General features: G+C 40.3%; 1 protein-coding gene across 3 annotated transcripts in view; it reads right to left on the reverse strand.

Moving 5' to 3' along the window:
- The window catches only part of FAF1 (Fas associated factor 1), a 344,159-nt gene that overhangs the window by 45,488 nt on the left and 284,130 nt on the right, over positions 1-14,541 (reverse strand). For all 3 annotated transcript variants that reach the window (XM_053244221.1, XM_053244220.1, XM_053244222.1), the window contains 2 exons: positions 4,542-4,622; positions 2,288-2,365 (listed from right to left, as the gene is read on the reverse strand). In XM_053244221.1, the coding sequence (XP_053100196.1) occupies positions 2,288-2,365; positions 4,542-4,622 (159 nt within the window). The remainder of the gene's footprint in view (positions 1-2,287; positions 2,366-4,541; positions 4,623-14,541) is intronic.

A 14,541-nucleotide genomic window follows, 5' to 3' on the forward strand; every position in this document is an offset into this window, starting at 1 on the left:
ATATTCTTTTCATTATTGCAATTTGCATTAAATATGAGGAAGGTCAGTAACAGGTTGAAATGAGGACTGGTTCTGCAGCTTTGCATAATAAAACAGTTTCCAAAAGGCCATTGTAGCCAAGACAGTTTAAGTAGCACAATATTCCTGAGGAGAATACTGCATCTACATGGACAGTATTTATCTGAAAGAAAGCTATGTGCACTTAGCAGAATTTTTTTTAAGATACACTGATTTATGTTGTTGTTTTTAATTATTATCTTAGCACTGCGACTGGGCAAATTACCATATGTTCAGTTGCTGATTTTTAAAACTAAGTCCCAGTCACAAGAAGTCAAAATCGGAAATAGAGAATTGGACATTTTAACCTCCCCCTGCTAGAACTTCAGAATCCTTGTGTTTGCCTTCTGTATAACATTTATTGGCATACATTTTTTGTAGAATCACAATAAAGGTAAAGTGTGCTGTCGAGTTGGTGTTGACTCCTGGCACCCACAGAGCCTGTGGTTGTCTTTGGCACAATACAGGAGGGGTTTACCATTGCCATCTCCTGCACAGTATGAGATGATGCCTTTCAGCACCTTCCTATATCACTGCTGCCTGATATAGGTGTTTCCCATAATGTGGGATTCGAACCAGCAACCTCTGGCTTGCTGGTCAAGTCATTTCCCCGCTGTGTCATTAGGTGGCCAAATTATAATCTATAGCACAGGTTAAGTCACCTTAAGTGGTGCAGTGGGGAAATGCTTGACTGACAAGCAGAAGGTTGCTGGTTCAAATCCCAGCTGGTACTATATTGGGCAGCAGCACTATAGGAAGATGCTGAAAGGCATCAGCTCATACTGCACAGGAGGAGGCAATGGTAAACCCCTCCTGTATTCTACTAAAGAAAACCACAGGGCTCTGTGGGTGCCAGGAGTCGAAATTGGCTTGACGGCAAACTTTACTTTTATAGCACAGGTTAAAAGGAACAACAAAAATGCTTAAATGTCCAAGACAGCTAGCAAGGCCTGAAAGATATGTATAAGAGAAACCATTTAGACAACCTGATTGTCAGTATTAAAAGAGGAAGAGAATAAGGTCAGTATATCTTTTTCTCTTATATATCACACAAAATATCTGAAGGTTAAAGGGAACAACAAAGAGGCACACATTCATTTGGTTGCAATGTTCCCTGCATCAAATGTTAACCCTAACCCTGACCCTAACCCTTAAGAAGCTTCTCGGCTCTCTGAATCTTAAGTGACAACATTCCACTTGCATGAACATGGGTTTCAGGATTCCACCTCATCAGCAATAAGTGGCAGTGAAGTAACTCAAGAAGAGTTATTAGCCCTGCCTCAGTTTACCCAGGACTAGCAATAAGCACACCCTGAACCCTTTGGGATGTATTTCTACCATGGGATGTATTGGGATGTATTTCTACCATAATACCAGCTCTTCACAAAAATATTTATTATTTTGTTGCTTCCACAAGCCTGTTTCAGTTGTTCATCCAGGTATGGTATATTTAGGTACAGAGAGAATGTGAGCCACTGGTCAGCCCATCCTATGCACTAACACGTTCGTTAGCCACATACCCTGCTCTCCCCAGATTCAGTGTTTGTCTGAGGAGGGCAGCACTGAGCATGGGACTCTTCTGTCATAAAATTAAGAACTCTGGGTTCAGTGCTGCCCTCCTCAGATGGATGCTGAATCTAGGGAATGCAGCAGATGTGGTTAATGAGCATACTGGTGCTGGGGAGGGGCTAGCTGGCATGCTCACATTCTCCCTCTCCCTGGATACAACATACTCAGACTAACAACAACTGAAGAGGGCTACCGAGGTAGTGCATCCATCTTAATTCAGCAGCCTTAAACTTCTTTAAAGCAATTTGCAGTATTTTTTAAAAAGCAGGACATTTATTAAGGGGTAATCTAAAATGGGGAAAGACTGCAAAATTGTTACCCAGAAATAACATTCAAAATGAGGCCCTCTTTGGAAGATGCTTAATGCTTAACACCTTGTACTAGAGTGGAGATCAGAAATGGTGCATAGGTTTGTGGGCTCTTTCTCCCACATCTCCCCATTTCCTTCATTGCAAAAAATGTTAATGAATAAACTGGGAGATTTTGTGTTTTAATAATACATTTTATAACCTAGGTTTTTGTGTCATAAGGCATCTCAACAGAAATACAAATTCTAAAATTATATATATTCTTTCTCCCTTTTATTTTTTAACTCTTTTTAAAAATTTAAGTTCATTATTAACCCAACACCACAATTGAACCAAAAGGTATAAGGTCATACCTCACGTTCTTCCTCCTGTTCTTTCCTAATCTGCTCCAAACGAAACTGCTCTGCAATTTCTCTTTCTTGTGCTTCCCTCTGTAGAACAGAAAAAGCAAGTCATTTCAGAATGATTTATCGTTAAAGAACACACCTTAGATTGCATTTCCCCAGACTAAAAATATTCAAACGGTAGGCTGATTATTCAAATAGTAATATTCTACACATCTGACTTTCTCAGCTAGTAGAAAAAGAGTAAGCAACTCTTTCCCAAAACCTATTCACAAACCAGAATTAAAGAGAAGAAAAGTATCACAATGTAACCCCAGCCCAAACACAATTCAGCCAAAATATTCTTGTATTCCCAAAAGGCATAACATAAAACACAATGAAAGAACGTTTCCATATTTCATAAGCTTCCAGGACTGCTACTTTAAGACAATATCAGATAAATTGGGCCTGTTTACATTACTTAATGTACTTTACACTGTTTAATATATTTTATGATGATATAAAGAATGTCATATTAGTCACTGCCTTGATTATTGGAGTAAACTCTTTTTGGCAGTGTCACTATTCATAAGGCAGTCATTATATTGATAATGGTGATGATATCCAGGATGCTTTGTTCTGGAGGGAAGCACTGATCTATCCTATAAAATATCTTTGCTTGAACCCTTGTTTTACCCCACAAAATAACTATTGGGTCACTTGGAAAGCTGTTGGAATTTATAAACGTCATCAGGCAGAATTGTGCATATACTTTAGGAATGCCAAATTGCTAATGGGACAATATGAAAACCATAAAGAAACTTTTCAAGCAATATTCCAGTAGGTTTGTGACAGAGATGAATCAAACTTTAATGCAGCCAGTCTTCACAACAATGTGCATATCGGGTCACTAGTCTAAAAGCATCCCCATGTCTATTAACTCTGGCAGGGGTGTTCTAAGGTTGGAGTGTGCCCAGGTCTTTAAAATGGGCGTACTAAAGGGGTCAATTTTAAGATTTTAAAATGGGCCCCTTGCTGCCTTCTTCTCCTGCTGACCCCATGTATCTCTTGCAGAAGAACATTAAGGACATGTGTAATATAGTGTAGCAGATTAACAGACTACAGGAGACTACAGTTACAACGTGTAAACAACAGCAGAACCAAATAATACAACAGTATCAGCTTTGTGAAATACAAGATGGCAATTGATGCTTGCTACCACAAGACCACCTCTCCTCCCCTTCTGTGGGTTCCAAAGGAAGCTTCTGTTCCAAGCTTAACAATTTTTATCAGGGCTGCAGCATGGCGGAATTTAAAAACAACAACAACAACATTTTTCATTTGGAAAAGGCAGGTGAAGGGATATCCAGGCAAACCAGTTTAAAATTAGCAAACAATCAGGAAGGATGCTAGGCTAGCTCCACTCTTCCTCAACCCTCAAGTATTGTGAGCCAAGGAACATTTCTTTGAGAACTTGTTTGGTGGAAAACAATTGAATATATTTTCAACAACCACAGCACCATCAGATAACCAATCAATAAACCTCCTGCTGCCACCTACTCTTTCCTTTCCACAGAGAGGAAAATGACTCACTGCAAGTTGGAAGAAGATCACTTCACATGGGTCATCAGGACTTAGAGGGAAGAACCCAATCATTTAAAATCATTTTTTAAAAGTTAAAAATAGCTTAGGCACAAACACTCTCTCTCTCTCTCTCTCTCTCTCTCTCTCTCTCTCTCTCTCTCACACACACACACACACACACACACACACACACACACACTGAAGCGGAGTTATATTGGGGGGTTGCAGAAAGCATCCCCATTGGCTGCTCAGATGCATGCAGTGTCTCACTCTGGGAAAGAGCAGAAGAGCAGGGCTTTTGGTGTGGGAAAGACTGGCAAGGGAGTGAATGGTGAGGGTGAGCAATTCTCCACCACCAACTTCTCTGCTGTACGTCAGCATGTCTGACACACCATCAGCTTCAACAGCAGCAGGGGCCCCCTGTATGCTCCCTATGATTGATGTAGTACAACATTCTGGGTCATTTTGGAAAAATAGAGCATTTGGCCTTCAGGAACCAACACCCCATTTATAATATTATTTCCTATGGGGGGAAAGCAGTTATTAGTTAAGGTGTTTTGACATAAGACAGTTTTCAGGAACCAATTATGTTGTAAGTCTGAGGACTGCCTGCCTGCATGTAATTGTTGTTAACAGGAGGCATGAGCTGGGTCTTAGATTATGTATCGCTCTACATGTTCCAGCATAGCACTATACACACCTTTGCTCTATCAGCTTCAAGGGAGATTCGGTAAGCTTCATCCTGTTCTCTCTTCACATTTTCTCGGGCTTCACGTTCATCCTGGGGGTGGGGGGAGAAGAAAGACCAATCAGATTACTACTCCATTATTACATTATTTTATACAAGGCGGTAGTAATATTCAGATTAATTTCCTGTGCATTGATTCTTGCACTACATAGTCCAAAACTAAAAAGATTAAGTCTACTTCAAGAACAAAAACATAATATTCTAGCCACAGAGTTATGCACAATTTTCCATTCTAGATGGTAGATTTTTAGCTCAATTATCAACAATGACAAATCGCCAAGCTGGTTTATAGTTGGAGAATCCACAGAGCCATTACCTTTTCAGCAGATACTGCAGCAACAGTACCTTTCAAAGTTTTAACAACTACTAAAATTTTTATCTATTTATTTAACATATTTGTATACCAGCCAAAATGCAAGTCTCTGGGTGGTTTACAACAAAACAATATAAACAAGGAGAACAGTTAAAACATTACAACAATTTAAAATTTAGAACGTTAAAACTATCAAAAACCATCAAAGTATTAAAACAGTATCTAATTAAAAGCATGGGTGAACTAATGTGCCTTGACTGCCTTTTTAAAGGTTGTAAGAAATGGAGAGGTGCATTTCAAAGCAGGTAGTGTGTTCCAAAGCCTCGGGGCAGAAATTGAGAAGGACCGTCCCCAAGTAGCCACCAGACAAGCCAGTGGCAACTGCAGATGAACCTCTCCTGATTATCTCAGTGAGCAGTGTGGCTTATAGTGAAGATGATGTTCTCTTAAATACCCAGGACCTAATCTGTTTAGGGCTTTATAGGTTGTAATCAAGACCTTGTATTTTGCTCGGAAACTTATCGGCAGCCAGTGTAGATCTTTTAAGATAGGAGTGATATAGTCTCTCCGAGATGACCCAGAGACCAACCTGGCTGCTGTATTCTGGACCAACTGCAGTTTCTGGACTATGTACAAAGGCAGCCCTACATAGAGTGCATTGAAATAATCAAGTCTGGAGGTGACCAGCAGATGTACTACTGTTCTGAAGTCAATTATCTCAAGAAATGAATGCAGCTGGCATATCAGCCGAAGCTGATAATAGGCACTTCTGGGCACTGCTTTAACCTGGGACACCAGGGAGAGGCTTGGGTCCAGAAGCACCCCCAGACTGTGTACCTGTTCCTTCTGGGAAAGCGTGACCCCATCCAGAGGAGAGCTGGTCTTGTGGTAGCAAGCATGACTTGTCCCCATAGCTAAGCAGGGTCTGCCCTGGTTGCATCTGAATGGGAGACTTGATGTGTGAGCACTGCAAGATATTCCCCTCAGGGGATGGAGCCGCTCTGGGAAGAGCAGAAGGTTCCAAGTTTCCTCCATGGCTTCTCCAAGATAGGGCTGAGAGAGATTCCTGCCTGCAACCTTGGAGAAGCCACTGCCAGTCTGTGAAAACAATACTGAGCTAGATAGACCAATGGTCTGACTCAGTATATGGCAGCTTCCTATGTTCCAGAACAGGCATATCAAAACCATCACCTGAGTTCTAAACCTGCACAATAAGTAACCCTTTCTTATCTGGATCAAGCCCATCATCGCCTCCAAGCAGGCATTTAGGGAGGTTATACCTTCTTCTGATGTTGTTGACATGGAGAAAAAGATTTGGGTGTCATCAGCATACTGATAACACCCTGCACCAAATCTCCTGATGATCTCTTCCAGCAGTTTCATGCAGATGTTAAACAACATCAAAGACAATACAGAGCCCTGAGGGACACAATATCAAAGTTCAGATTTTGAAGAATGACTGTCTCCAAGGGACACCATCTGGAATCTGCCTGAGAGGTCAGAGCGAAACCACTGCAAAGTAGTGCCTCCCACCTCCAACCCCCTCAGACACTCCAGAAGGATACTATGGCCGATAGCATCGAAGGCCGCTGAGAGATTCAAAAGGACCAACAGAGTCGCGCTTCCTCTGTCAATTCCCAATTGAAGATCATCCATCAGGCCGACCAAGGCAGTCTTCACCCCATAGCCCACCTGAAAGCCAGTCTGAAATGTGTCTAGATAATCAGTTTCATCCAAAACTGCCTGGAGTTGGGAGGCCACCAAAGAAGGTTGGAGACAGACCTATAGTTTCTTAACTCTGAGGGATCTAACTCAGGCTTCTTCAAAAGAATGCATAATAATTGCTTCCTTAAGGCAAGGAAGCATCATCACCTCCCTCAGAAAAGCATTTATGATCTCTGCTAGGCCCGCTACAACAACTTCCCTGACAGATAGTATAAGCCATGTTGGGCAATGGTCAAGAGAACAGGTGGTAGGCCGAACCGCTCGAAACAGCTTGTCCACATCATCAGGAGTCACAAACTGGAACGGATTTTATTTATTTAACATATTTTTATACCGCCCAAAACTTACGTCTCTGATTAATTTACAAGATTAAAAAGTAAAACATTAAAAACAAAACAAAAAAATTTAAAAGCAAGAAATTTAAAACACAATTAAAAATTTTAAAACAATATTCTAAAAACAACATTAAAACAATCAAAACAATATCAGTTAAAAGCCTGGGTGAACAGATGTGTCTTTAAAGACTTTTTAAAAGTTGTCAGAGATGGAGGCTCTTATTTCACTAGTGAGCGCATTCCAAAGCCTCGGGGCAGCAACGGAGAAGGCCCGTCCCTGAGTGGCCACTAGATGAGCCGGTGGCAAATGCAGACGGACCTCTCCTGATGATCTCAATGGGCGGTGGGGTTCATAACAAAGAAGACGTTCTCTTAAATACCTAGGGCCCAAGCTGTTTAAACTGATCCAGTCTGACCACATGGAAGGAGTTGATGTTCACCTCCGATTCAGATACCTCAGTAATTGTGGGGTCTAAAACCATGTTGGCCCGAATACGAAACGAATTTGAAACAGCCACAAGCAGCAGTGGTAGTGAAGAGTGCCTTTTACCAGACAGAAATTATCTAGCCACAATAATTTGTGGCTTAGTGACACTCAGATTATACTACTGCAATATACTTTACGTGGGTCTGTATTTAGAAACTACAGCCAGTCCAGAACACAGCACGCCAAGGTATTGATCAGGGTGAGCAACATGGAGTATATACCTTTTTTATGACCCTCTTCACTGGCTTCCACTTGGCTTCCAATCTGAATTCAAAGTGTTAGATTTAACTTGTAAGACAGTCTAAGTTCAGGTTATGTTAAGGATCTCTTTCTTTCCTATGAAACTATGCATACATAAAGAGCCTCTACTGAAGTTCTATTCTGTGCGCCTCCACTGTCTGAGATAGGATGGCGGGTGGTCATACAGGATAGGGCCTTTTCTACAGGGGTGCCAAAATTGTGTGATTCCTTACTTAAGATGCCTCTGTCAGCGATAACTATTATTGCTGTCACTATTTAAATTCTCCTAATTATTGTTTTTTGTTGCTGTGAGTAGTGGTTTTATTGATTTGGAGGGTTGTTGTGTACTCTCATTTAAATATTTTGTTAGCCACTTTGTGGATTTACAGATTGAAATGAAGGGTATAAATATTTTTAAAATTAGAAAATAAGTAAATAAGCAGCAACATTTCATTGTTTAATTAAAATAAATGAAGGCCAGAATTTAAGAAAATCACAAGTCTGGTACTGGCAAATTTGAAACAAGCTCAACAACTTTAATCAACTGTTAAGTTAAAAAAAAAAAACTATCCTTGTTTAAAATATACATTTGCAAGTGAGATGTGTTTTGTTCAGATATGAAGATGACTGACCTAGGTTTCCAACATTTACTTTCAGCACTGGCTGAGGAGCAGGGACTCTATGTCAAGGAATGGTCAGAATGGACAACTGGTGTTGCGGGTACAGCCTAAATTCATCTCCACTGTACTTTCATATGTTGGTAGATATGGCACTATCTTTTTCCACAGATACTCATTTGAGTATTTCAGGTATTTCCCCTAGATTTAACTCTTCCTTCTCTTGGCATTATTTTTCTGAACAGACTATGAAAGAGATGCCAGGAATGTAATGGTGCATTCTGCATGACTGCCTTGCTGTAGTACAAAGATGTGAAATGCCACAGCTAAACCTACATTTCAAAGTGAACAGTTTCCTACTCAGATGCACCTTCTAATAAAGTTCACAGTTAGACAATGGGAAATTGTTTATCTAAGTAAGAGATTTAGTTACCTAAGATATTTGCATAGGGCTTTTTTAAATACTATGTTCTAATTAAGCTTAATGTTGCATTGAAGAGGAAGCTATTTGCAGTACAGGACATCATCACTGTAAAAAAGATTACAGAGAAAATTATGATACCCTTTCATACTTGCAAAAATAAATATTTGCACACTGCCAGCAACAGCCCTGCTCTCAAAGCATCTTGGCCCCTTAGAGCATCGGCAACGGATGTGTCTCTTTTGCAGGGCTTCTACCTGCAACTGTACTTAGCCTTCGCGATACTAAGATAGACCCACCTTTATTAAGAAAAGCATATTTACCCATCCTTCTTTGTTTCTTTCCCACCACTAAACTGCATTTCCCACTACTGAACTACTGTCAGACATGGCTTAGGTCTGCCACCTTCATTCCTCAGCTGCAGTATGGATGCCATTCATTTCTCAGAGCTACTCTTAACACTTTTTCTGTGTTCACAGTACACACCAGTGGCCTCTCTTCACAAGGTACACAAACAAATTTCCCTACTAGCTGTGCTCTTGTGACTTGCTTCATCAGTGGTGTTGGAATTTACTTTTGAGCAAAAGACTGGATTTAGCATGAAGCAGCCATTTCAGGCAGCAGATTCCAAAGGAGGTACTACTCTTCTGCTTTCAACCTCTATTAAAATGATGTCTAAAGAAGGGGAAGAAAGAAGGAACAATTTTGGCTTTCTGCTTCAAGTGTAAAACTGTCTATCACTGGGCTAGAGTTAAGCTGGCTGTGGCAGGATAAAGTAAAGTTGTGCCCTCGTGTCAGTGTCGACTCCTGGTGACCACAGAGCCCTGTGGGGTTTTCTTTGGTAGAATACAGGAGGGGTTTACCATTGCCTCCTCCCGTGCAGTGTGAGATGATGCCTTTCAGCACTTTCCTATATTGCTGCTGCCTGATATAGGTGTTTCCCATAATCTGGGAAATATACCAGCAGGGATTCGAACCAGCAACCTCTTGCTTGCTAGGCAAGTCATTTCCCCCACTGCACCATTAGGTAGCAGTGTACCCCCTATTTGTTCAGTAGTGGCTGAATAACAGGTCCCAACAAAAACATCTATTCAACTGAGTAGGTAACATTATTATTACCCAAGATAGCTATTATTACCACTACCAGGATTTCCTTATAGGAATGCTATAATAAATTTCTGGTTTGTAGTTACACCCTGGATTCTTGTATTACACCAGGCATATTTGATTCTACTTCGGAGGGCATAGTGCTTTACATTCCTCACAACACTGATCCTCACAACAGCCCTTTGAGATTAATCATAATTATTTTATAGCTGAGCACAAAAGGAGCCAGATGAAGCCATGTTTGAATGGATCTCCTCCAGTTTCAAGGCCAACAATGTCCACTGGATCATTTTTCCAAATAGACTTGAATGGCTTTTTGTGTATACTGGGCATATAACTTGGTTCCATTACCACATTCTCCCAGTTCTTCTAAGGCTGCAATCCTATTTACTCTTTCTTGGGTTCCAGTCTAATTGAATCCTATTGGATTTACTTATGAGTAGGCTGCAAGACACATTTTACTCTGATTAGATATTTACCAGATTCTGTACTCACAAGTACCCTGTCACTTCTTGATGGAGTAAGGAATAAGGATATTTGAGGAGTGAAGTGAAACTGCAAACCAATGGTACTAATCTGAAAAAGGTTGTTTGAAGCCTGAAGCTTAAATGGTGAAATCCTGAATCCACTGACAATCAAGGATGTTGATGAATCCCACAAGTCCTGTCTAGTGACTAAAATGTTTTGTATCTTGAAGCCACAAGGAGAGGTGTTCTTGTAATAGTCAAATGGAAAATATTTCCTCATTTTGTACAAGGTTTTAAGACATAAGATGTGAGGAGCTGTCTTACACCAAGTCATTGATCCATTTTCCCCAGCCCTCATTTGCAGGGGTTCTGTTCTCGGCTACAAGTGCGGATAATGAAACCGCAGATAATGAGATCTTGAGGCAAAGGGAATTGGGGATTTAGGTTCCTGGAGGTGAAAAAAAGGCTTTAAAAGGCAGAACTAAGAGAAAGAGTGGCATACTGTGCTCTCCAGGTCTCCAGCAAACCCACCCAATTCTGCCAATTTTTCATGAAAAATTGTGGTTAAAAATATTTTTTTGGAAGAAAAAGCAAAGTGGTGGCTGGAAATGACACAGACACCATGGATAGGTAAATTTTTCCTATTTTTTAAACTGTGTATAATGAGGTTGGGTATACATTGCCACAAGTACACAGCTTGGGAGTGCTCTTGGATCCAGGGAGTGCTCTTGGATCCACTTGGTATCTCAGGTGGCGGCTATGGCCAGGAGTGATCTCCATCAGCTACAGCTTGACTATTGCAATGCTCTCTACATGGGGCTGCCTTTGTATATAGTTCGGAAACTACAGTTAGTTCAAAATGCAGCAGCAAGCCTGTCCTCTGGGTTAACCCAGAGAGACAATATTATGCCTGTCTTTAAACAGTTGCACTCGCTGCCAATATGTTTCCAGGAAAAATACAAAGTGCTGGTTATTATCTTTGAAGCCCTGAACAGCTTAGGTCTGGGTTACCTTAGAGGGCACCTCCTTCTGAGTGATTCCCACTGCATGTTGAGGCTATCTTTAGAGATCTGTCTCTGGTTTCCACCAGTACATCTGGTGGCAACTTGGAATCAGGCCTTCTCTGTAGCTACTCCTCCTGAACTGTGGCATGCATTCCTGGCAGAAATTCATAGTTTGGGCTCATTGTGGCCTTCAAAAGAGCCCTAAAAACTTGTTTGGTCTGGCCTTCCAAGGTTTTTAAATTGTTCTTAAATGTGTTAATAGTTTTTAAATTTTGTTTTTATATTGTTTTAAGCCATTTTAAATAGTTGTTTGTTGTTGTTGTACACCACCCAGAGCCTTAGGTTAGGATGGTATAGAAAGGTAATAAACAAACAAAAATGTCTATGGGAGTGCGGGGGACTAAAACAAAGAAAACACACACATAAAAACACCGAAAAATCCAACAAAACGGGTCAAATAAAGAGCCCTATTACGCTCTGTGGGTCTCCTGCCATCCAGCAATGACCCCCAAATAACCCCCAAAGTCCACAACAGTCCCCCAAATTGGGATTTTTTCCTCTCTTCTTTTGCTGAAATGACCCACAAAATGTCTCCTGTGGACAAAATGGCAGCCAGAAGTGACCTCCACAGTAACTTCCGGCCCTCGAGGAACCACAGATACATGGGTTTTAACCCTTTCATAATCGCAGAGATTGAATCAGGTGTCAATTAGACACCCGTGAATACACAAAACCATGGATATAGTATCTGCGTATCATGTGGTTCTCCTGAACTCCTTTACTAACATTTTAAAAACTTAATAAATTGGGGTAAATTTAAACTTCTTCCTTCCAGCTTTAAAATCAGTTAAGTACAGCACTGCTTTCTTTACAAGTGATCATAAGCCATCATGTTCCACATTCTTCTAAGAACATAAGAACAGCCCTGCTGGATCAGACCCAAGGCCCATCTAGTCCAGCAGCCTGTTTCACACATTGGCCCACCAGATGCTGCTGGAAGCCTACAGGCAGGAGTTGAGGGCATGCCCTCTGAATCAGATGTAATCTGATTATATCTGAAGATGTAATCAGGAGATTACATCTTTTAATAGAAGATGTAAGTACTTAGAATTTAAAAACAAAATTTCCTTGAAAAATGGAAGATGCATTTAATTTTCTTCACCAACTAATTAAATGTAGCTTTTTCAAGATATGCTTGCTATGTGCTTCACAGATCAATGGAAAGCAAGTGATATTTCACTTCCCTGACAGCCATCCACCAATGTTACTTACTTGAGGTTGTCAGCGAAATGTGAATTCCAAAACTTTACCCAGATTAAAAGCATAATGTGCAAACACACTCACAGAACTTGTCTTCCACCATAATGTATGTAATCATTATGCATTACATTTAGATGTTTAAAATTAAATTTAGATATTAAATATGGATAAAAACAGTACGGCCTCAGTATCTGCCTGGCACAGTAACTTGATGTGAAGGGAAAACAAACATTTATTTTCCTTCCATGTATATGTCTTTCCTGCCATAAAATGATGAATTAAGAGGGATTACAAAATAAATAAATAAATTAAAATTAAACCATAAGTGACACAAATATAATTAAAAACATCTACATTTAAAATACCAAAATGGGCTCAGCCGCAGGAAACACACACATAGAACCTACTGGTGCACGAGTTTCCTCTTTCCAGATTGGGACACTTGTCCACTATCCTGCAAAATTACTTTAAACAAAGTTCCACCAAGTTCAAGCTTACTTAAATGTGTATAGGATTTTAGCCTTAAGCATTTAACTAATTTCAGTGGGATTTACATGTAACTAACTGTTGCTGAATTGCACCCAAACACCATTGGGATTAAAATGAAATTCTGTTCTTGGGAGAAAGGTAAAATGTTACATAAGGATCTAAGAAGATCCTTAGTGGATCAGGTCCAAGGCCTATTTAGTCCAACTTCCTGTTTACCACAATGGGCCATCAGATGCCTTTGGGAACCCCATAGACTGGGGTGCCACAACACATGCTGTTGCTCCCCTGCAATTGGTATTCAGACACATCCTGCCTCTGAACCTGGAGATAGCCTATAGCGATTAAGACTAATAGTTATTGATAGACTTGTCCCCCATGAATTTATCCAAGCCTTTTTTTTAAGCCATCCAAGCTGGTGGCCATAACTACATCCAGTGCCAGATTTAGGCACAAGATAAGTAAGCTACAGCTTAGGGCCTCACATTATGAGGGACCAGGGCCGGTGCTAGGGGTTCTGGTGCCACCCTGCAACTTTTAAATTGGCACCCCTCCATCAACTTTACAAGATTATTCCTTTTGTATGATAGGTGGTGCTCCTTCCAGACAGTATTTACTTCATCAAAGTAAGTAAATATTTGTAGGAACTTTAAAAAGGAGCTTTAAAAAATATTAAATATCAAAAATATTAAACATAGGAACTTATAAATATATTGTTGATTGTTGATACTTATTTTGATGAAGTAAACATTGTCTGGAAGGAGCACCACCTATCATACCTATCATTATTCTATCAATGGAATAATGTTGTAAAGTTTTGTTAGTGGGCTTGAACAACTCCCCTACAAGCAAGGTTAAGGTGTGTGGGGCTCTTGGGTTTACAAAAAAAAAGGCAACCAACTGAAGAAATTACAGAAGTTTACAAAATGTAGAGAAGTTTACAAAATGTAGAGAATGTGAATAGAGATATGCTTTTCTCCCTCTCTCATAATACTAAAAAATGAAGGAGAGTCAAGATAGCCAAAAGAAAGCACTTCATACAATATGTAATTAATTTTTGGAATTTTCTGCCATATGATGTGGTGATAACTACTTGTTTAGATGGCTTTAAAAGAGGATAGACAAATTCTCTGAGAAGTATCACTGGTTGTTGCGGAAACACGGAGCCAGCGTGGTGTAGTGGTTAGAGTGCTGGACTAGGACTGGGGAGACCTGAGTTCAAATACCCATTCAGCCATGATACTAGCTGGGTGACTCTGGGCCAGTCACTTCTCTCTCAGCCTAACCTACTTCACAGGGTTGTTTTGAGGAGAAACTCAAGTATGTAGTACACTGCTCTGGGCTCTTTGGAGGAAGAGCGGGATATAAATGTAAATAAATAAACAAATAAACAAACAAACTCCATGTTCAGAGGCAGTATACCTAAATGCCAGGTGTGTGTGTGTGTGTGTGTGTGTGTGTGTGTGTGTGTGTGATAAATTGTAGATAAA

The sequence above is a fragment of the Hemicordylus capensis genome, chromosome 4 (genome assembly GCF_027244095.1).
Source record: "Hemicordylus capensis ecotype Gifberg chromosome 4, rHemCap1.1.pri, whole genome shotgun sequence".
NCBI classification, from domain to species: domain Eukaryota; kingdom Metazoa; phylum Chordata; class Lepidosauria; order Squamata; family Cordylidae; genus Hemicordylus; species Hemicordylus capensis.